Source organism: Pseudophryne corroboree, chromosome 8 (genome assembly GCF_028390025.1).
Source record: "Pseudophryne corroboree isolate aPseCor3 chromosome 8, aPseCor3.hap2, whole genome shotgun sequence".
NCBI lineage: Eukaryota > Metazoa > Chordata > Amphibia > Anura > Myobatrachidae > Pseudophryne > Pseudophryne corroboree.
Window position 1 is genome coordinate 71,824,578 of NC_086451.1, and position 24,787 is coordinate 71,849,364.

Genomic DNA, 24,787 nt, shown 5'->3' on the forward strand with positions numbered 1-24,787 from the left:
GAATGACCCCCATATTTCCTATGTTTTCCTCTCACTACATCATCCTCCTTGTGGGCGGACATATGCAAATGCGGTGTTATGAGGCAGAAAATTGGTAACTGAAAAAAAATCTTCAAGTGTGTAGCTGAGATATTGGTGCCTAGAATTTCCTAAAAAAACGTCCGATTGTCGGGCAGACCAAAAAAAAAAAATCTGCCAGTGTGTACCTAGCTTTACTTCAATACTGGGGATATAATGGATAAGCAATGCAGAAAAATGCTAACAAAAAGCTGCTCTGAACCTAAAGCACCTTAAAAACAATCAATGATGAAAATAGAAACCTTTTACATCAATACATTTATTTACACATAAATCAGTAATAGCACATGGCTTTGTACAATGAGATGAGGTGAGACATTGTGCAGCACAGACAGTGAGCAACTATTTACATACTGTAGCTGAATTATGTACACAGCAAAATCATTACTCTATAGCCAGAGCAACAGACATTCCTCATTCTGCAAGTGGGATCCACGTGTGTCCTATATATACATTTACAGTCCGACCACTGATATTCATCTCTGTAGCCTACCGAATACATTTCTCTTCTGACAAAAAAAGGTTTAAAAAAAAACAAAAAAACCCTTCACAGTTTTTTCAGGACAAGTGACATGAGACATGAGACTCGGAGAACAGCTATCTGTATATATATACATTTGTGCAAACATATCTTCATTCATTGTCATTTCCTCACCGTCTGTTCACCCCTTAAACTGCGCGCTACACCCAATGACATGTAGCTGCTCCGTGAGACAGAGTGATGTACAGAACAGGGTGTTAGGTGCTAATATTTGTATAAAAATACATTGGCTGCCTTTCTTTCTGATTTGTACTGTATGCGGATTGCGGAGGCAGCGTGCCATTTACAGATGACAGATTCTAGTCTTTGATGTCCATTCGATACAACTTGTGATCTTCCTTACTTTTTGCCTTTCTTATATATATAAAACAAACACTAAACAATGTTCGGCATTCTGGCTACCACTTATATAAATTACCAGGCTCTCGTTAATCAATTTGCAAATATTTATCAAACATCTATTTTATTGCAGCAAATGGGAAAGCTTGTTGGGAAATTGTATGAAGGTGCTTTAGCGTGGAAGTCAGTTTGCTGTAGTAGTTTGCAATAGGCCAGATCGCAGCCTGAATTACTATGCGCAGTGCGCACGCACAGCAGGCGCACTGCGCATGTGCAGCCAGTGAGACTGACAGGCAGAGGCGGTCGTGGGGCGTGCCAACAGCATTAGAACACCGTTGGCGGGGCGCGGTCCGGACAACAGAGGCATGTCCAGAACGCTGGGGGCGGGCCGCGGTGAATGCGTGCCATCAGACGCAGCCGCTGCAACTCGGGATGTGACGGTTAGCCCCCTGCCAGCGTGCAAGAGCTTTGCTGGCAGGGAGCTACTTGTTAGGTACAAAAGCATCGCTGCCGTGCCATGCTTTTGTACCTGTGCGCGGGGAAGGGGGGGGGCAGGGCCTGACATGCGGGGCGGACTAGCCCGCATTTCAGAGTAAATGATCGTAGATTTGCTAAATTTAGCTCATCTACGATCAACTCTGAATAACCCCCTTGGCCCCCAAGGCTTGATCACAGGTGACTTCATTCGTACTTCAGTCAATTTGATTTAACCATCTGTGCTCTAGCATGGATATCCTTAAAACCTGGACTGTTAGGGTGCCTGGAGGACAGCGTTAGGGAATCACTGCAATAGGCTTTGATATCATGGCATTTCTGAATACCTATTATTTCTTATGCAACCAGTAGGTGGAGTACAATCCATTCTTACAACATCTGTTGTCTTTGCTGTGTGGGGAGGGCTCAGGTTAGCATAAATATGGCTGCTGTATAGCTCAGATTCTGCCACTGCTTGTATTCAATAACAAATATCTTTTCACATTATGGATATGACTGAGGGTCCTGGATTTAGAGGTACATTTATTTATAAAACTAATTTAATATATATATTTAAAAAAAATGGGGCGGCTTTTATTTGTAGGGAAAAAAACAAAAAACCTAGCATAGACCGACGGCCCCCACAGCAGTAAGACGCTGCCCCATGCTCAGACTGTTCTCTGTAACTGATGAACATCAAGAACTTTAACTCCTTCCACACTGCAGGAGGACTTATCAATGCAGCGCAATGTGTTGGCACTAGGGAGGCCAATCCCGGGCCATTTTTTCAATCCCGGGTATCGGGATTGAAAAATGGTCAATACCGGGATACATGGGATTGGCGTTTCCCTGTGTGGCCGCCACGCCCGCCCCGCACACAGAACTCGCCATACACCAGGAGCGGGCGGGTGGGACACATCAGAAGCTCTCTCCCATTGGCGTGTGACGGCGCAGCATGACCTCTCACTGCAGGTCACACTGTGCTGGAGAGCCGGGCAGCGCCTAAGCGTTCTGAGAACACTCTACGCTGATCCCTCAATCCCCGGGATTGAATCCTGGACGTGTTTGGGGCCTAAATCCTGGGATCCGCCGATCCTGGGATTGGCCTCCCTAGTTGGCACCTCCTATAATAGAAAAATGAGTCATGGAAAAGTGCTTTATTTTCTTTTTCCCCCAGGACAAGTCTATGAGATCCATAAGCATTGGACATGCATTGTGACCTGTTCTTGTCCTTCCCTTTTCCCCAGAAGAAGTTCAGTCTTTACTAGGTGGTTATAATTCACTGAAGCGCACGGAAGGCTCCAGTTTGTGCGACAGGGCAGTGAGGACTTTATCAAACTTGTCGTATCGCTCAGCCTGGCTGCCGGCTGCTCCCCGGCTGCCCCACAGCATCCGCATCTGGAACTCTGTGCTGGACAGCTCCGTGAGATCCGTTCTGGGGTGGAAACCTGGTCAGGGAAAAGGAGATACAATGTAAGGCTTAATATTTTACACAAAAGCGTATTATGCCGCAGATTCATGAAACTCCTGTAATAAACAGTATAACCAGTGAGCTCTGATGTCATCACTTATTATTAATGTGCTCTGGTGTCATCAACATTAGGAAGACTTGTGTATTATAAGGAACTAGCAGTATTGGATGTCATCTTATATTGGGTTCAGCTCCGTCCCCACCTTTGCTCCCGCCCCCATCCCGCATACAGCATTTATTCCATGGAGAGAGGGACTGGAGGAATACCCAGTGGCTCCTGGAGCACTGACGAAAACAGGGAGTGTGGTTCACAGGAGGGCATTTCCCACAAGGCCCCCCCTGTCACATGGCCACACCCCTTTATTAGACACTTCGGCACGCACCATAGTCCTGATTACCATTTCCAAGAATTGGGAAACATGATAATATGACAAATCATCTTAATATTTAGTGCAGCATGTGAATTATTAAACAAAATGTGTGGATCACGTTTAGATATGAAGACATGCTTTTACAGTAATGGGAACCTCAATCCCACCTCACACATATTACTCTCATTGGGACATAATGGTCTCTCCAACAGGAGTGTTCACTAATACCCCTTTCACACTGAGCCAAAAACCTAGGATATTGGTCCTGGCTCAGTATGAAAGGGTCTACCCTGGTCAAAATTTCCGGGGCTTTCACCTTGGTCGCTACCAAGGTTATTCCTGGTTCTGAACCTGGTAGCCTCTGGTGTGAAAGGCATGGCCCAGGTCAGGATGACCCGGGTCTTGCCTAAAAAGAGCTGACTGGCGAGCTTAGTAGCGCTTGGAGATGACAAGCGTCCACAGTTAAGCCTGAAGAGTCGGTTCACTGTGTGAATCGCGTCAACCCGGGAATAACCCAGGTCCATCCACCAGTGGAAAAGGGGTAAGTAACCTAAAACCCGGCTCCGACCCTGTGTTCAGTGTCCCGGGTTGCAGCGGATTTTTGGTATGAAAGTGGTATCAGTGACATTGAGGTGTTCCCGGGAGCATAGCTACAGGCTATTGTAATGTAACAGAGTACAGGGGTGCACATGAAGCAGACACGCAGACGTCTGGCTTCCCTCCGGGTATTCGGGGGCCATGGTGATAAGAACCCTCTCCTCTGTGATTCCTGTGTCATGCAGCAGTGGGTGAAGCCACAAGGCACAACTAAATCGCAGTGACAGTTCCTCAGTCTCCCCAAAGGTACAGTGGAAGAGAAGGGGCCATATTTTTGTAACTGCTAGAATGGTTGCTAAATCTGCTTCTCCCTCTCTGTATAGAATGTAGCTATTATAAGTAAGAAACATGTATTGTGCTTATATAATCTCAATTCATGGTGGGTATTCTGGGACTTGTAGTTCAGCATCAGGTAGGGAGCCACAGAGTATCAACTTGTGCATAGGTCTACACCCGCAGAGATTTAGCGGAATCATTTCAGCACTACAAGGCTAGGCACAGCTGGGCAATTGAGTATTCACATATTACGCTTGTAGGCGGGGTGACAGAATAAGTGTAAGCACTGGGGTCATGCAAGATGTAATCGCTGATTATACAGAGAGCAGACATGAGTCAGCCTGGGGGGGGGGGGTGTAGGCTTTCTAAATTATTATTTTATTCATGTGTGTGTCACAACAGCCGCTATGACAGTCATCTGCACTTAATTAGCTCAATGGATATGCAGCACAGTGTGGTCCCAGCATCAGAGACAAATCCACACAAACCTCATGCACTAGGCAGACACATTGGTCTGCCTAATCAGCATGATGTGTATTAACGATCCTCAGTCTGACTTTATAATTATAATATGTCTTACTCAGTATTTAAGACAAAGTACCCACTCTACTGGACATTCACCTATAATGTACTTTGTATACTGTATGTCCTGCAAACTATCTGACCCATTCACTTACTGAAAGCAGGCATATTTAATACTGAGCAGGACAGAGGGTGCAGCTTCTCTGTATTGCATCACTTCTGAATGTGAGAGATAGACAGTGACCCTCAGCCCATAGCTTCACAGATATGCTGCCCTGTAGCCTCCTACATGAGAAATGCTTTGTATATTAGATAACGATGTCACTATAACTCTGACGGGCAATAACCTGACAATATATGCTTTGCAATTTTAGCTTTTTGTCCTACATCAGCAGTTCTTAGTGCACTGACTAAGCTGTGGGTCCGTATTCTGAAGTGGAAAGGAATGGGGTATTCCCCAGACAAAGTACTTTCTTTTACCTCCATACAGCGGCATTACAGGGCTTTAATGCGCCCTGTGCCGGCCACGCCCCCTGAGCACATGATGTCATGCAGAGGGGGTGGAGCCACAAGCGCTGGGAATTACAGCACCGCTTAGTTTATCCTGAGCCGGGGGCCTGTAAGAGCTGCAGTATGCACGTCTGAAGGATCTAAGTGATGCTAGAAAAAAGTAGAGAATGTGGGTGAGCAGCGGCGACGACCACAGGGCTCTGTGCCCCAGCCCCGCTCGCACACCGCTAGTTATGACCCTCCAGTGATCTTAAAACCAGATCCTTATACTACCTATACAACAGAGCATAACATTTGCTTTATGGATGAACATCCACATATACTTCCTATTGTCAAAAGCTCTTATGCCAGTGTGGGCCGAGCACATTACTATCCACAAAGAGCTGTACAGTGATATCTATCCCACTGCTTTACCTTGTAGCCTCATCTCCGCATTGGTGCGGTAGAGTCCTCCGTGGTGGGCCACCATTCTGGCTGCCTCCAGATGAGCCATGACTACTTCTACTCCGCTGTCAATGCTGTCCCAGGGTTCTGATCCTTCCAGCAGGGGGGTGTCTTGCTCCAAAAGAGTGATGAGGGGTATGATGTGGGGGAATGTAGTGTTGCTCAGTGGTAGGCTCTCTGTATAGAAGAAAATACATGTAATATGTACTAAGGCAGGTCACATTCACAGGCAAAAAATGCTCTTCCCACAATACAGCAGGATACGAGTAAGTTCTCTCTAAGGGGGATATTTATCAAACCTTCCTAAAAGGACATGTGGCTGTATTGTAGGGATGGACGTCGACCATCGATTATTCCTAATAATCGATGGTTTGTGGCCGATGTTGAATAGTTTTGCCATCGATGGGAGAGAACCAGATGGTTTCTCTCCATTGATGGCTTAGCCTGAACTAATAGTTTTTTTTTAAAGATGCTGGTACACTGAGCATAGCCCCGCCCTCAGCACTCATGAAGCCCCGCCCCCAGTCTGTGATTGGCCCGCGGGTCATTCACAGACATAACAGGTATGGCCATCGATGAGTGAAACCATTGATGGTCTCCCATAGCATAGTTAGTGACCATCGATGGCAACCATTGAGGGCGAACACACCGATGGCCACCCCTACTGTATTGCTCAAAGAATTTATCTAGTACATTCTATAAAATGATAGCCAGAATCTGATTAGTTGCTACAGGCAACAGCTCCAATTGTTCACTTTAGAAGGTGTGATAAATCTCCTCCCAAGGTTGATGGTTAATATGAACGAAATTCCCTGCGGAACGCGTTACTCAGATGAATGCTCACACATCTTGGCCAGACAGTGTAAGTAAACACAATAGCCTGGTTTATTCAACCTAAAATGGAAGTTGGCCTATATTAAGGATGGCCATCAAACATCGATAATTCAAAATCATTGATGGGCTATGGCTGATGCAGAATAGTTTTTCCATCGATGGGGAAGAATGAGATGGTTCCCCGCCATTGATGATAAACAACCACTGAATTTTATTTTTTTTCTCAAGGTGCCGGGACACTGAGCTTAGTTCCGCCCTCTGACACTCCCAGCAGCTCTGACCCTGGGCTGCCATTGGCCCACAACCTAATATAGTGTAAGAAATTTATGACCATCAGTGGGTGAAACCATTGGTGGTTCCATCACAGATGGTTTCACACCATCGATGTTACCCATCAATTGTAATATCGATGTTGACCATCGGTTACGCCATCCCTAGCCTATATAAAAGGGCTGCTAACATCCACAAATGGATGCAAAACTTCCAGGAACTCACTAAAGCAAATGGCAGTTGAAATAGTGAAGTGATAGCGGGGGAGGATATTTAACTGCACACAGCAGATTTCCTGTCATTAAAGGAAACCTTATTAACCCATATTTAACCTCCTTTCGGAAAAAAGGTCTGGGAGATAGACTTGACTAAGTTTTACTTCATGGAGGGGCGATCTAAGGACCAAATTCAGGTGAGCATAGAACAGCTGGGAATTGCATAGTCATGGCCCCGCACTGATCACTTCACTAGGTGGGGTAGTGGATCCAGAAGGCAGGTCTACTCTCCCAGGAGTCTGGGAGATTTCCCTGAGATTCTGGGAGAATAGACAAGTAACCGGGGACATCAGCTCAGATCCTGTTCCAGCTGCAGCTAAGGAAATATATATGGAGATGCCCCCTTTACATTTATTACACAGCAAAGCGTATTACAGTAATTGAAGCTGTCAATCACTTTTAACCAAACAGCCCTGGTAATTACCTTTGCCTTCATTCATGCTCTTCAGGAATGGCTTCAGTTTCTTCTCATACAAGATGGCTCCCTCCGTGTGTCTCTGTCTCAGGGCAATCCACGTCTGCTCTAGTCTTGAGATCTGTAGAGAGCCAGGGACAGACAGTCTTTGTTATTCCGTGTGTGGAAGATTGATTGATCTAGCTGTGTTATGGCATCATTTCCTCCCAGGCATTAATAGAGCAGACGGAAGGCCTCAATTAGATGATTATGTATGGCCCACCCTCCCCGTGAGTTTACAAATGTGGCACCAAATGAAAACCACAGCATTGTCTCTCCGTTCTGCGACAGCGTCTAACTGACACAAATGGGAAAACACATTCCATTTGCTGGAAACTCTGGGGGTAATTCAGACCTGATAGCTGGGCAGCGATTTTTGCAGCCCTGCGATCGGATAGTCGCCGCCTACAGGGGGAGTGTATAATAGCTGTGCAAGTGTGCAATCGCATGTGTGGCAGAGCTGCACAAACTGATTTTGTGCAGTCTCTGTGCAGCCCAGGACCTACTCAGCCGCTGCGATCACTTCAGCCTGTCCGGGACCTGACGTCAGACACCCTCCCTTCCAACGCTTGGACACGCCTCCGTTTTTCCAGACACTCCATGAAAACGGTCAGTTGCCACCCACAAACGCTGTCTTCCTGTCAATCTCCTTGTGATTGCCGGTGCGTTCGAAATTTTCGCACCATCCCGTCGCTGATCAGCCATCCCCGTTGCTGCGGTCCGTCGCACCTGCACATTGCGGTGCATACACATACGCAATTCAGATCTGATTACAGGCTGTGAGAAAACGCAGCCTAGCGATCAGGTCTGAATCGGCCCCTCTATGTGGTAGATATATAACGGGTAGTTTCTCAAAGTCTGATCGGAAGCTTTGACTGATGGATTATAGCGGTAACAGGGTGGTCTAACATTTATATCTGTTGACATTTGAAAAATATTGGTCAAGGCCGCCGATCATTCCCAGCTTTGAGAAACCGCCTATTAGTAAATCTACCCCTAAATCTAAAGTTACCACCACACACCTGAGACTTTGAGCTTCTCACTACGTAAGTGGCAATCAAACTTAATATAAAGATCATTGGGAAACTGATAAATCATTGAAATCACCCAGCTCTAGGAAACAGCGTCATGGGAAGACAGAACGATTGCATTTATCAGATTTCAATTGTTCTGTGTGTACATATCGGGAGTCATTCCGAGTTGATCGTAGCTGTGCTAAATTTAGCACAGCTACGATCGTAAACTAAGACATGCGGGGGGACGCCCAGCACAGGGCTAGTCCGCCCCGCATGTCAGTGTCCCCCCCCCCCCCTGCACAAATACAAAAGCATCGCGCCTTTGTATCTGTGGAGTAACTCCCGGCCTGCGCAGCTCCTGCGACTGGCCGGGAGTTGTGTGTCGCTGCCGCTGGACGCTGCGTGAGACGTCACGCAGCCGCCCCGCCACATCCCCCCAACGGTCTGGCCACGCCTGCGTTGGCCGGACTGCGCCTACTAAACGACAGCTTAACGCCGCCGTTCATCCCCCTCCCGCCCAGCGACCACCTCTGTCTCAGAGGCGATCGTTGGGTGCCGGTGCATGCGTAGTTCCGACCCGATCGCTGCGCTGCGACAAACTGCAGCTAGCGATCGGGTCGGAATGACCCCCATCATTCCATGCAATGAACTTTCCATTTAAGCACAGAGAATTATTGCGCATGCAGGTATCCCTAAGATGTGAAGCCACCCATTACGTCCAGAAAATTTTCACCATAACTCAGTTTACCCACCACACAATGGGGCAGATGTATTAAGCCTGGAGATGGCATAAGGAAGTGATAAAGCAGTGATAAGTGCAAGGTGATAAATGCACCAGTCAGTCAGCTCCTGTCAATTTGCAAATTGGAGCTGATTGGCTGGTGCGTTTATCACCTTGCACTTATCACTGGTTTATCACTTCCTTATGCCTTCTCCAGGTTAATACATCTGATCCACAGGGCCTAATTCAGATGTGGTTGGAGGTGCGGCGCATGTGGCAAATTACAGATGTTTGGTACTTTACGCATGTGCCAGACCCGTTCTGTGCACGTGCAGTACGGGTCTGCGAGGGCGGATGCAGACTGCCAGCAGACTGTCAGCGATTGACAGTCTACTGCTGATTGGGGCAGGGAGGAGGCCGTGATGGCCTCAATTTTCTAAAACAGATTTGTGTCGCCGCCGCTGTGCTAGAGTGAGGAGGCCAGGATCTCCGTCGGAAGATGGCGACTTCCTGGGGTCTTTGTTGGATCTGAGGCGGATGGCTTGCACGACCCCATGGGTCATGCAGGGGATTCAATGCTGCGTCTTAGGACATAGCTTGGATCAGTAATACATGCAGCAGCCATGACGCCTCCTGCGGCACTTCCGTGTAAGCAGCAGCCATAGAACCTCCATCCACATCTGAATCAGGCCCCATAATATTTACTCACTTAAAACTATTTTTATCATTGTTGAAACTCGTGTGGAATTAATTAACTCATATTAAATTAATTCATTAGTCCAGCCCAGGGAACACCAATGAGGAAACAGGTAGGCAAACAGAAAGCAGGCAACTGTGCGCCAGGTAAACACGGTGACCAATTGGTTAGCACTGCTGCCTCGTAGAGCTGGGGTCTTAGCTTTAAGTCCAGCTAGGGTGCTGTCTGCGTGTAGTCTGCATATTCTTTTTGTGTTTCATTCGAGTGCTCCAGATTCTACCCATAGTCCAAATACGTACTGGATCCTGGCTGCATCGATCCTGCGGACCTGTGCTAGCGTCTAAGCTGCACTGGGACTAATATACATTCACTCATTTCCCAGCGCTGCATAATATGTTGCAGCTATATATAAACAAGAGATAATAAAAAAGCTATAGGCTAACAGTGAAATATGTTGAGAAAGCAGATAAATGATGGGAGTATGTGCTTTACCTGGGACAACTCCAAGGCGTTCATCACAGCGGCGAAGCTGAACATGTTTCCCAGAGTGCCCTTCAGCTCGGCTGCCAGCTGGATGGTCTTGTGGAGCAGGGCGGCCCTTTCCTCTGTGCTGCCTGTGCAGCCCAGGATGTCGACAGCAATCATGATGGACATGGTGTGAAACCTGTGGGGCAGTTAATCATTACAATCAAAGCAAAGTAACGATCTCGCACTCTCAATACTACAATACAGAACCTGGCTCACTCAGACCCACGGCGCTGTGCGACATCCGCTAAATCATTTTGTTTTTCAGTTAATAATATAATAAGTATCTATCTAACTATCTACTTACGATCATTGGGTCGACAATACTTAGATCGACAGTCATTAGGTCGACCACTATTTGTCGACATGCACTAGGTCGACATGGGCATTAGGTCGACATGCACTAGGTCGACATGTTCATTATGTCGACATGAACAAGGTCGACATGAGTTTTTCACTTTTTTATTTTTTTTACCTTTGCATACTTTACGATCCATGTGGACTACAATTGGGAACGGTAACCTGTGCCGAGCGCAGCGGAAGCGGAGCGAGGCACCTTGCCCGAAGCATGGCGAGCGAAGCGAGCCATGTGAGGGGACACGATGCACTAATTGGGTTTCCCCGTCACTTTTCCAGAGAAAACAACACCAAAAAAAGTTACAAACCTCATGTCGACCTTTTTCCATGTTGACCTTGTTAATCTCGACCTAATGATCATGTTGACCTAGTCACCCTGTTGACCTAATGCATGTCGACCAATACTGGTCAACCTAATGACTGTCGACCTAAATCTTGTCAACCTAATGACCCATACCCCTATCTATCACAGAGCATTTCAGCTTTCCGTACAGTGAGGCAGATGTATTAAGCCTGGAGAAGTGATAAAGCAGTGATAAGTGCAAGGTGATAACGCACCAGCCAATCAGCTCCTGACTGTTGATTTACATATTGGAGCTGATTGGCTGCTGAATTATCACCTTTCACTTATCACTGCTTTACCACTTCTCCAGGCTTAACACATCTATCTGCCCCAGAATGCTGATGAATACTGATCAGTGTCTGTTGGTTTTATAGGATGAGTGATTTATATTGATAAATGTTATTCTGGATTTTAGCTTCTTGCAGCTTAGAGTATAGGGCACTGATTAAATCTGTTCTCCACGCACCTTTCCAGAAGGTCAAGTCGAAGCTGGCGCCCATGCGGCAGCGTCAGAAGCTCCATGCCGGAGCTGACTCCCATGATCCTCTGCATCTCCTTGGTAACACAGAGTATCCTGGCAACCTGAAAGCAACACAGAGATAGAGATTAATCTCTACTAACTGGGAATAGATTGTTGCCATATTTAGTGGGAAGTATCCCCAAAGGGGATGATAATAAACACGTTAATGGCAGGCATTTGAATCCAGTCGTACTAGCAAGAGAATATGATGACATCATGGTGACATCATCGCTGTAGCTCTAAATATCACCTTGATTTGAGCCATACAACCTTATTTTTAGTCCTGGGCCCACATTAAGTCTGGAAGTCAGAATCTGGACCCTTGCTAATATTTGTGATTTATAATGTAAAAACATGAAAGTTATTTTCCAGGTGGATGCATGTAAGGAATATTATGTTAATATAAGACTTCAACCTAAATATTATCTCCTCATTCTGATGTCACAAGATGGAATCACGTGCCTGCTTATCTGATGATACCACAGACATGAAGATTGATAAAACTGCAGTACGATTTTGTCGATTTCTTTCACAATACGTATGCCATAATGTAATATTGAACGTTTGAATAATTGTTACTAGCCTTTGTTCTTTGCAATGACATATCCAAGTTGTAACTATGGAATGAGTGTACAGCATGTTTATAACATCTTGTAGTGTTTCTTGAATTTAATAAAAACATTTTTTTGTATATATATATATATATATATATATATATATATAATACAGTTTATATAATACAGTTGGGAAATTAAAGACCTTTTTTTTCCAAAATAAAATGGATATATAATACACATATACGTATACACATATATACATACATACATACACAAACATAAAGGCTATATCAATTTATACGCTGCGGGTTAGTACATGTATAAAATAAACATTGTTTTACTTCTCAGTTCCTATATTCATATTATTTATTTCGTTAGTTAGTTAGTTTGTAATAACCTCTGTATTATGCTAGCACATTAATCCCTTTTTAAAGGGGGTTACATGTTAGCATAAACTACTTTAAAAAAAAAAAACACTTGGATCCAACCTAAATGGCCCAGGGACACATTTTTGGAGATGGACTGTATGTTTTAAAGACAAATTATCATTTAACGTTAATTCCCTTTGTCAGACTGAAATATACCCTGAAACCGTTCATGTCAAATTTTATACAACTAAAGGTTTGTATATTCACTTATGTGGACATTTAGCAAACCTTACAAAGAGAACATGGGAAGATGTTGTATATAACAACTAGTCAGATTCCAGTTGTCATTTTATACAATGTCCTTATCCTACTTCCCAACATTAAAATCCAATCTGAGGACTTCTAGCAAAGGCTTGCAAAAGCAAAAAGGGGGCGTTTTCATGACCGTGATACCACAACCTCTGGTGGTTGACTTTTTGTGAGGCGTGAGACGGCCCAGTTTCTCGTCATGCTGGAGGATTGTCCTACGCACCGGGATATGTTGTGCAGCCCCGAGCCACTCCCGGCACAGTGTGGATGGCCACCCTTTCACCGCTGTTCTGCTACCCAAAGCAGTGTGTGACTGAATTCCCCCTGTGCACCCACTGGGCACTGCCAAGAGACAGTAGAAAGGTGCCCGAAAAGCTGGACTGTCCAGCTGAAATCAGAACAGTTGGGAGATATGCTAAATGAAAGAATCTGATTGATTGCTGTGACCAGTTTGTCATGGTATTAGCACAGGTTTACTACTGTCTATGGATTGGGCAGGGAAGTATAATGATTAAATGCAATAGTATTACCAATTAACCTTACCTCACAGTCTGTTTTGGTGATATGTTTGGCAATGGTTTTGGCATCAACTTCAGAAAACAGCTCCTTGACCTTCTTCAGGATACACATCTCCAGGGGCTTGTTATCTGCAGGAATCAGCACGGACTTGAATGCTGATGGGTTGAATGAGGATTTGGCTTCTAAGCTTGGGATAGTAAAGCACAGTCTGTCTTTGTCTGTATCGTCCACCAAGCGAATGCCACCTGCCCTGGCACCTTCGTCAACTTTTAACCTTTCAACATAGCTCTTGGGGGGAAGGGGCTTGTTTGGAGTGTCGCGTGTCGGGGATGCTGGGCGCAGCTGGCAGTAATGCCCATTATCTGGGTCACTGTAACTGTTTATAGAGGGGGAAGGAGAAATCTGTGGGTATCCGTGGCTTGGTGTTGAATGGGAGCTTTCGCCCATGTTTAACGAGACTTTGTTGTTTGGCTGACAGACGTAAGGCTCACTGGAACGCCTCAGTACTGGGGAGCTGGGGGTTACATTCCCTGCTGGAATTCCCTGGGGCTTCACCCTGACAACTGCAAAAAGGCACATGGTACATGAGTATCATATATATTATATAAATTATACGGTATTATAAAAACAAGCAATATTACGGTCAGCCTACTTTGCATCATTATTCATTTATGCTGAGTCCCAACAGCAAGGTTATGCTGGAATCATGAAAACAGAACTAAAAGCAGTCTTTGAAGTAGTTTTGATTTTCTGAATGAACAACATGTTCAATCTCCAAATCTAGTTTTACCATTGAACATACCTGTACTGTAGGCTGGGGACCCAGGGGTCTCAGAGATGGGGGACATTGGGGAGTGAAGATCCTGGATTTGATCCACACTGACAGCACAGGTCCTAATTATATCTCTATGATGTGGGGAGGTGCTAGAATCAGAAGAAAAACAAAACAAAAAAAAACAAAACAAAACAAGAGTTTATTAAAACATCCAAAGACTTTTGAACCAAGAGGCTCAAGGTAGCTCTCTTCTCAGTCCATATCTCTTATAGGCCCCTGCTCTTGAAGATTACTGTGGTTCTTGAGTCATTGCTCCCAGCACCCTCCTGTGTCACTCCAGCCAGCTACCCCTTGTGTCACTCCAGCTACCACCCTCCTATATCACTCTAGCCAGCTCCCCATGAATCACTCTTGCCAGCACCCTCCTGTCTTACTCCAGCCAGCTCTTCCATGTGTCACTACTCCCAGCACCCTACTGTGTCACTCCAGCTACCATCCTCCTGTGTCACTCCAGCCAGCTACCCCTTGTGTCACTCCAGCTACCATCCTCCTGTATTACTCCAGCCAGCTCCCCATGAGTCACTCCTGCCAGCACCCTCCTGTATTACTCCAGCCAGCTCTTCCATGTGTCACTACTCACAGCACCCTACTGTTTCACTCCAGCCAGCTCCTCCATGTGTCACTCCAGCTACCATCCTCCTAAGTCACTCCAGCCAGCTCCCCATGAGTCACTCCTGCCAGCACCCTCCTGTGTTACTCCAGCCAGCTCTTCCATGTGTCACTACTCCCAGCACCCTACTGTGTCACTCCAGCCAGCTTCTCCATGTGTCACTCCAGCTACCATCCTCCTATGTCACTCCAGCCAGCTCCCCATGAGTCACTCCTGCCAGCACCCTCCTGTGTTACTCCAGCCAGCTCTTCCATGTGTCACTACTCCCAGCACCCTACTGTGTCACTCCAGCCAGCTCCTCCATGTGTCACTCCAGCTACCATCCTCCTATGTCACTCCAGCCAGCTCCCCATGAGTCACTCCTGCCAGCACCCTCCTGTATTACTCCAGCCAGCTCTTCCATGTGTCACTACTCCCAGCACCCTACTGTGTCACTCCAGCCAGCTTCTCCATGTGTCACTCCAGCTACCATCCTCCTATGTCACTCCAGCCAGCTCCCCATGAGTCACTCCTGCCAGCACCCTCCTGTATTACTCCAGCCAGCTCTTCCATGTGTCACTACTCCCAGCACCCTACTGTTTCACTCCAGCCAGCTCCTCCATGTGTCACTCCAGCTACCATCCTCCTATGTCACTCCAGCCAGCTCCCCATGTGTCACTCCTGCCAGCACCCTCCTGTGTTACTACAGCCAGCTCTTCCATGTGTCACTACTCCCAGCACCCTACTGTGTCACTCCAGCCAGCTCCTCCATGTGTCACTCCAGCTACCATCCTCCTATGTCACTCCAGCCAGCTCCCCATGAGTCACTCCTGCCAGCACCCTCCTGTGTTACTCCAGCCAGCTCTTCCATGTGTCACTACTCCCAGCACCCTACTGCGTTACTCCAGCCAGCTACACCTTGTGTCACTCCAGCTACCACCCTCCTATATCACTCTGGCCAGCTCCCCATGAGTCACTCCTGCCAGCACCCTCCTGTGTTACTCCAGCCAGCTCTTCCATGTGTCACTACTCCCAGCACCCTACTGTGTCACTCCAGCCAGCTCCTCCATGTGTCACTCCAGATACCACCCTCCTGTGTTACTCCAGCCAGCTCTCCCATGTGTCACTCCTGCCAGCACCCTCCTGTGTCACTCCAGCCAGCTCCTCCATGTGTCACTCCAGATACCACCCTCCTATATCACTTTAGCTAGCTCCCCATGAGTCACTCCTGCCAGCACCCTCCTGTGTCACTTCAGCCACCTACCGCTTGTGTCACTCCAGCCCACACTCATGTGTCACCACAATCCCTACAACTCGTGCCATTGCAGCAACCCCTTATGTCTCCTCTGTTTGCTAGTGGGTGTCTCACCTCTTATATCTGGCTACCTCAATTCTCAGTGCCCGTAGTGCTGCTGTGTGTCTGGCTGGAGTGCAGCAGTTTCCGGATCTATTGTGGTCATGTGATTTTAAGTGTTGTGGAGCCACATTTGAATAAAGAAAGAGCCGCATGCAGCTCAAGAGCCACTGGTTGGCTACATATTTAGATGTTAAAGGCATGTGCATACTTCTTGTCTAACTTATGATTTTTTATTATATACTCATCCGATAGACTTTCTTAAGTCGGTATTTGGCATCTCTTTCCCCCCTCTTTCCCCTTTTCTTTATGACATTGTTTTTCTTATTATAATTGCAGATCCAATGCTTATGTGCTACTGTTCTCATATTCATGAATGATCTGTAATGTAAAATTTCTTTGATAAAAAAATATTTCAGTAAAAAAAATAAAAAAACATCCAAAGACTAATTTAAATGCCATGTTTCATATTGTGTCAAAAGTAGTTCATGATTCTATGGATGGTAGCTGTGTTGGGAAGGCAGCAGCTGATTGGACAGATTAATTCACAGGTACCAAATCACCTACCACTTTAACTACACACCTCCAATCACAGGAGAAATTTTTATACACCAGGTAATCCATACTTCTGGTGGCTATAAAATCTCCAAGCCCTGTCTACAGTATTCACCTTACCAGTAGAGATATGCTTTAGCATACAGAGTCCTATCTCCTACGTTGATTTCTATACCTCTATGAGGCCTATTCATCATTCCTTAAAGTAGATGGAAAGATTATTTGCCATCATAAATGAGCAGAACCTATCTAGGGAAGCCAAGTTTTGGTATATGCTGGTTGTTTAGGGCAACCAATTGTACCTGTTTGGGCACCCATTGCCCTTGATAATCTTGTCCGCGGTGAGTCCATCAGTCATGGTGATGCTTCTTCTCTTCATATGTCCCTTCTGTGGGCTGCGAGAGCCTTGCCTGCCTGGCGAGAGTCCATAGCTGGCCTCCAGGTATCGGAGTGGGAATGTACGGTTGATTGGGCAATAGATGAGTGCACCACTCTGATCTGACACTGCTCTCCGGCTGCCAACGTAAAACCGGACCAAGGCAGGGATGTTATCGAAGCTCTCCTGCTCAAAGAGGTATTGTATTCGGGTGTAGCTGTCACTGGTCTTCACCATCACCTTGTTGATCTTGAAGTGCAGAGGTTCATTCTTCCATCGGCAAGTCAGCACGTAGTCCCCCAGGCTAGTCAATGAGTCTCTAATGAGGAAGTCGCCATTTCTCTGGATCATGGTCTCCGACACCTGTGTCAACGGAATAAAGTTGTATAAATGCACTGAAGCTAAGCCTCTACCTAATACATGTGTCAGGATATAGCACAATGGAGATTGAGAGGAATGTGAGTACAGGCTGGACATCATCTCACCTCTCGTGGTATGCGTCCGTGGTACCAGGCGTGGCTGCGCAAATCTGAGCTATTAAGTTTTAGCTCCTCCTCTAACTCCTTGTGCAGTTTCTCTGGCGGAGTATCCAAAATATACTTGTCCTTCGAAAACTGTTGGGAAAAACATGACATTACACATCCTAGACAACTCATCACCTACTTAGCACAATGTGATTTGTGGCCTATCTCAGCGAGCATGGACTCTACTATTGACAACAGATGGTTCCTGTGGGTAAATGTGTTACATGGAAACAGTGTAAAGGAATCACCAAGGAAGCACTTTATCACGCCAAGATTTCCTCTTCCCTACCTAATCTGTAACCTCAAACCTTATTGATCTACAGCCTTCTGGATCGCACTCAGTGATTCCTCTCTAGAGATTAATACCATATAAATATTGCAGGCCCCGCTGTATTAAAGGGTACATGTGTTGTCAGGGATATTACAGAGATACTCAGACAGATGGAAACAGGATTTTTGTTCTTTGGCTCCAGTTTGGTGACATATTGCTCGGGTAATGGGCTATATGCATCATCTGAAGAGACCTGGATAGATGAGATGCTTGGCTCACAGGTGGAAAAATCTATCACTGTCTCTGATATACTGTCCTTTCTACTCGTATATGTTACATTCACTTGCTAAATAGAAATTCTACTATGTTTTGAAGGGCAAAACATATCCAGATCACCAAGTTCTGGCTCCAGTTGGGCAGCTGTTACTGCTTTTTCCACTGGTGCCAGTTACCCATATTTCTGGCGGACAGCAAAAAGGTGCCATAGACTATAGCGGCCAATCATATTTTGTAATTTTTCTACTGCATTTTAGAAAATGAGAGGCAACACCTAATTTGTGGCTATTTATTACTTCAGCTGTTTTACTGGGCACCAGTTTCTGGAATATCTCTGTATACAGTAGCTGCCTGGGTGCCAGCAGAGTCTGGTTGTTCCACAGTGTACAGGAATTTAGGGAGCTGCTGCTTCCTGGCGTGTGTAAGCCCGAAATTTAAAAAGGCAACAATTTTAATAGCAAAACACTTGATAGTCCAGGTGTTAGACATGGTTTCACTCCCTGTGGCATGATAAATTTTACATCATAGGTCTCTCAGCTGAGCTCTGCTCATGGCGCCAGATTCAGAACTGTACGCATCTCCAATGTTTTCAGACCTGCACATGCGCAACATCTGTACTGCGCATATACAGAGCTCTGACTGCAACGGCGGTCGCAGTGTCCCTTAAGCTGCAGCAGATTGCCATGATGCGACTGTTTGGGGGCAGGGCAAGGACGGTGATGTCCAGTGTTCCAGAAAACGGTGGGGCATGTTGGCCCTGTTTTGTGGGTGTGCCAAGGCCAGTGGCTGCGCCCTTGGACGCAGCTTCACTGACCCCAGCTGCGTGAAAACACCGGTGATCCTAAATGTTACTCAGACGGTTGACGTTCACACAGAGTGATCCGATGCTGCGTTTTTGGGCGCAGCAGCGGATCACAGTGAATAGACCCCTCCTGCCAGCTACTGTGATCCGAGGTGGTGTCCTGCAGCAATAGTATATCTGAGTCTAGCAGCAGCGGCTGTGCTCTGCTAATGGCCCATGGTCGCATCTGCATATATGAAAATAACCTTGTACTCCATTACACTGACATACTTATCTTTGTATGCTACTAAGGTCCTTTTTAATGTGCCATTGCCAATTGATAGGCTGTATCAGAGGAATGCCTTTTTCTATAGGAAATCTAGGTACAGTATCATGTATTTTCTAATATTTCAGATCCACTAGGAACCCTTTGGAATATATTGACAGTCCTGTTCCCAGCCTAGAAAGCTGTCATTGTAAACCTACAGAGGAACTTGTGAACCCAGTGTAACAGGATCAGCGTTAGTCGCTTAAATCTGTCTGGTAATTCTTCTTCGCATATGGAGGAATTATCAGCCTACTAGTGTATATTACGGGGAATGGGTTTAAGCAGTTCGTGAAAGAGAATTAACGCATTTATTCTTTATCAGTCCAGGTGGCAGCATCTCGTCTCTGGTTTTCTCTGACAGTCCACGCCAGCATGAGATAATCCCTCTCTGCTCAAAATCCTATCAAAGCTGACCTGGGCTTTTGAATAATACAGACGGTTTAGAGGCATCGTCTGCATTGTAATGAGCTTTTGCGGCCACAGGAACACCTGAGCCGATCGCTCCCCCCCCCCCCTTTCTTCCTCTGCCTCCCACACTGGGAGAGCAATGATGTAATGCTCTGAGTCAGCCGGATCATTACAGTACAGTGCTCTCCTGCGGAATTAGATTGCAAGCTTTCTGAGGCAAGCCTGCACTTTACTAGAATTTTACAAACATTGTGCTTGGCTGAAAAAAATAACACGGGTATATTTACTAAGGTGAAGTTTACAAAAGTAGAGGCGTTGCCCACAGCAACCAATCAAATCCTATTATATATCAGGTTCATTCTAGAAAATGATTGGCTGTCATGGGCAACGCATTCCACTTTTGTATAAACGCACCTTAGCAAATTTACCCGCCATATGTCAAAATTTGTGTTTTACCAAACAGCCAACCTTAGCTGAGTTCCACTGTGACAGTATGCATTTATAACCTGTTACCGTTCCCTACCACATCCATCTAGTCTAATCAATGAATCCATGGCAGTGATTATTCCACTGAGCTGAAACGCGTCTAAATGTGAATAATTAGATGGACACTTTTTCCCTCAAATTGTTATTTACAGATTTTGCACTGGCCACTTACATTTTTACACCAGTTTACTCTGTTACTCCTGTCGTTTTAATCCATGACTCCTGCCAGCACATTCACATCCAAATGTAGTGACCCATACGCCTTCCTACTGTATATAATCTAGCTGTGTTAATGCAAAACTGCAGATCACTAAAATGTAACTTAGTGGTTGCTAGTTAGTCCAGCGGGAAATTAAAGGAAACCGTAAACCATCAAGCCGCCCCTCTTCTAATTAGTTATAGAAAAACCAGATCAGTAGCTGCTCACATTGCAGAATTTATGCATTTTCTCTATCACAGTCGTGACGCTAATATGCTTGACATAGTAGTATATGTAGTACATGTGAAACCCTTGTTGGACTCAAAGGGAAACCTACCCCCCTCCCATTGCTTGTACAGTTAAACTATCAGACAACCTTTAGCAAACCATTGCATAATGCTGTATTTCTGTCCAGAGCCGGCCTTAGGCATAGGCAAACTAGGCAAATGCCTAGGGCATTTGGTATGCTTAGGGGCACCAGCAGCTTCTGCTGATTAAAATGATATGCAGCATGCCTATATTCTGTGTGTGACTGCGGCTGTATCTGCATACGAAATGCTACGTTGCAGTGTATTCCTGGAAATCACTGTAATGTAGCATTTCATATGCAGATACAGCCGCAGTCGCACACATAATATAGGCATGCTGCATATCATTTAAATCAGTAGAAGCTGCTTGTGCATCCTAGCCACATAGTAATGCAAATAATATGATGCATTTTCATAAACAAAAGGCGCCCAACGTTAGCAGAGCTGCCAACTGACTCATGCCAGGCATCTCCTGCAGAACTAGCGGCGGTGCTAGGGAGCACCAGCCAAAATCTTGCCTAGGGCATCATATTGGTTAGGGCCGGCTCTGTTTCTGTCCATGCTGTGAACAGGGGGACATGCAGGGGAGGCTGGTCTAATTACTGGTGGGGCCATTCAGCCTAAATATTCCCTGGAGGGACCAAGGTTTAAGTAGATTCCGTTGCCATGCCAACCCACTCCTGTCAAGGCTGCATGTTCTCTGCGCTGTCTGACAAGTACCCTGTTACAGGACCTGACCACAAAACCTCACCGTCCGTGCATTGATTTGTACAAGTACCCTGATGAAGAGGGGGCTCTGCCCAATACACTTCCAAATGGAGGTGCAGCCTTGTGCTTCAAGGCATGCAGAGCATTGCAGCAACAAAAAGAGGGGGAAAAAAATAGGTACAATGTCCCATAATATATCAAGAGCTTTTCTATCACAGCTTATAAAACATAGAGGTGGCTAATTTTTTTGCAAGCCTTTCAAATCTTCTATTCATCCATTCTTCACATATAAAATCAATAGAACATGCAGAATGGTGTAATGTAATCATAATCACCGGGAGGTGCCAGGGAGACCTCAGAAGAGCCAAATTCCGTTATCAAGCTGAATATTGCTGCTGCCCTGGGTGGGTGCCGGTTGGGAGGGGGGGGGGGGGGGGATTGTCAGTGTCACCATGTGTGTAAGTTGCTCTGTGTTTCGGGATCATTTTATTTAGCATCTCTGTTTCCTGAGGGTACATACTGTAGTGTCTGATCTCTCCCTGGAGGATACAGACACTGAGACAAGGGATGGTTGCTGCACAACCCATAGCATGTGTAATTTGTATCCATCCTGAGGGACATTAACCCCTTTCCTGCCGGAAAGAGTTTAATACTACAGTGTGAAAATGATGAACGATGGGAGCATGCTGGATTAATCAGATGTCATCCCTGTTTTTCAGTATGACTCACTGATACTATTGATTTTTTATTGCAAACAATAAATATATATTGTTGTTTTTTGTTTGTTTTGTTTTTTGCTCTGATGCTCCTTTAGTTCTTTTTCCTAATATCCATTTATATTTTGGGGTTCTGAGCTCACTCCCTTACACAAGTGCTGCATATGCCGTCTTAGCTGCCATTGGCTAGAAATGATGTCATTGCTCCTAGAACCGGGTAATAAGCTATTGGTGGAGGTGCAGAGATGTTGCTGTCACCACAGTAACGCCCAGTCATTCATACATTGCTCCAGCACCCATCCTCTATAACCCTTGCAGTGCCGGAATCATGGAATTACTCCTGGGTACCTTCCTGTCTATACACAACTTTGCCCTATAGGCTTGCCATAGTATCCCTGTCATCCGGGACACCTATGCTTTAAACAGATCCTGTGGCTGGCTAAATTCAAGCCGGTATTTCACCTGGTTTTAATAAGACATAGAACCTGTGTAAATCATATGTGTCTCAGATTAAAGCGATATTATGGCCAGCCTAATTAAATGCAGTATACCGCAACACAAAATGGGGCTAAGTAACCCATATAATGTGGAAACCAATGGCAACAAATCACAAGAATTATCAGCTTCAAACTCATCACCATCAGAGCTACTTTTTTAACCCTAAATATACCCTTAATTAACCTTTAATATACACTAGCTCCCAATTAAAACACCAGCCCATAACTGAAACCGTCCATAATCCCAGAAAAGGGGACCTGCCCCAGCATTCCTGATAGCAGGTAAGTTTAACCATGTAGCTGCCACATGCCCTTACGATATGGGGTTAGCTTGTGTCATACACACAGCAAAGATAGCTTCTAGGGTTCCACGTGTTTAACCCTAACCATGTTCCTTGGGCACTGTGATACACACTGACGTCACCCTACACAGGATCTGGTCCAGGCTGGTCTATCTTAAACCTATGAAGTTCTCTCCGCTAACTAGCGGGTAACATGGCTGCAATCATTAACATTATGCCGTACGGATGAAGCTCAGGTTACCATTTCAGGTGATCGCACCATGCAGAGGATTGTATACTCCAGATTCTGAGGATGTTATTTGTAATAGGATCATTATCACAGCCACTTCTTGGTAGTAATCAAGAAGAGCTCACAATGAACTTGTTGGAACTAATATCAATATACACGTATTAATATAATATGCATATTAGTAAATCGGCTAGATGCAATCCCGGCAGGAAACTGCAGCAAACCCGCTGGGATTTTAAACCCGTTGCTTAGTAAATTCACCCCACAGAGCGAGACATACAGGGGGACCCCCTTTAACCACGGGTTAAGCGTAATGCTGCCTGGAATACAGTCAGCCAATGCAGGGATGTCTTGTCCTGCTCCTTCCCAGAGCTCTCCTTACCTGCACCTGCATGAACGACCCCCGGTAGAAACAGCATGCTGCTGCTGACAGCGCACTCCACAGACTGCACCTCTCAGTCATGGTAAAAGGCAATCCTCCATCCAAATGTGGAGGAAGTAAAAATCCCAAAGTGTGTCCTCTCCTGCAAGGCTGCCTTCTCTCGTGGCTCCCAGCTGCTGAGTGCTGGTGGTGTAGCAGCCTGTACAACTGATGCTCACTCCTGGTGCTGATGCTGCCGGATTGCAGGCTGATGCTTCAAGCATTACCTCATCCCTTGTCAAAAGAGCATCATGGGAGGAGACAGGTTCTCATAGAAATTCAGCCATAGCTAAGGCCTCGCCTCTCCTCCCTATCTCCCCTCCTCCCTCCCTGCTCTTATCTCCCAATTCCCTTTCCCTCTTCCAGGCTTACACCTCCCCCTTTCCCTGGATTTAAGTCTGGGAAGGAGGGCTGGGAAGTCTGGGAAGGAGGGCTGCGGTGTCTGTGAATGAACACGTTTCTGGTGATGGAGGCAGTGGGGGCAGGGCAGGTATGTGAGGTCACTGGGAGCATCTGAAATGTTAGTGCACGTGACCCGGTGAAATGGTCACTTATCCATAACTATGGGCCTAATTGAGACCTGATCACTGTTGCGCAAAATCGCAAGGCGGCCGTTTGTCGATCGACTGTGAATGCGTACAGAACATAAAGCGCACGCGCAAGGCCAAACTGCGAAAATAAATCAGCGTCTTTTTTGATCGCTAGGCGTATGCAGGTTGATTGACAGACAGCGACATTTGGGGGTGGTAACTGGCTGTTTTCTGGGAGTGTTAGGAAAAACGCAGGCGTTCCCAAGCGTTTTCAGGGTGTGTGTGTGTGTGTGTGTGTGTGTGTGTGTGTGTGTGTGTGTGTGTGTGTGTGTGTGACGTCAGCTCTGGCCCGATCAGCCTGTTTCTATCGCACTGTAGGAGCAGGTCCTGGGCTACGCACAGACTGCAAAAATCATTAGAGGGTGAGCGAGTTGAGAACAGATTTGCAGTTAACCGGCATTTGCAAAGCTTTTCGCACGGCGTACGCAGACTTGCACAGGGCGGATTTTCACTCTGTCTGGGAGGTGACTATCCGATCGCAAACCTCTGCAAATTCGCAGAGAAGCAATCTGGTCTGAATTTTATTAATGTTATGAAAACATTTTAACCAATAAAAATTAGAGATGAGCGCCTGAAATTTTTCGGGTTTTGTGTTTTGGTTTTGGGTTCGGTTCCGCGGCCGTGTTTTGGGTTCGAACGCGTTTTG

At 46.0% G+C, this 24,787-nt stretch overlaps 1 protein-coding gene across 3 annotated transcripts in view; it reads right to left on the minus strand.

Annotated features, from left to right (window-relative positions):
- Positions 1-317: 317 nt before the first annotated feature.
- The window catches only part of SH2D3C (SH2 domain containing 3C), a 73,695-nt gene continuing 49,225 nt past the window's right edge, over positions 318-24,787 (minus strand). For 2 of the 3 annotated variants that reach the window (XM_063936634.1, XM_063936635.1), the window contains exons 3-11: positions 17,583-17,711; positions 17,024-17,460; positions 14,191-14,312; positions 13,413-13,951; positions 11,582-11,697; positions 10,383-10,554; positions 7,427-7,538; positions 5,594-5,800; positions 318-2,880 (exon numbers count right to left, since the gene is read on the minus strand). In XM_063936634.1, the coding sequence (XP_063792704.1) occupies positions 2,705-2,880; positions 5,594-5,800; positions 7,427-7,538; positions 10,383-10,554; positions 11,582-11,697; positions 13,413-13,951; positions 14,191-14,312; positions 17,024-17,460; positions 17,583-17,711 (2,010 nt within the window). In that variant the 3' untranslated portion in view covers positions 318-2,704. Of the gene's footprint in view, positions 2,881-5,593; positions 5,801-7,426; positions 7,539-10,382; positions 10,555-11,581; positions 11,698-13,412; positions 13,952-14,190; positions 14,313-17,023; positions 17,461-17,582; positions 17,712-23,512; positions 23,844-24,787 lie in introns of those variants that run through there. The other variant, XM_063936636.1, reaches the window with a different exon arrangement.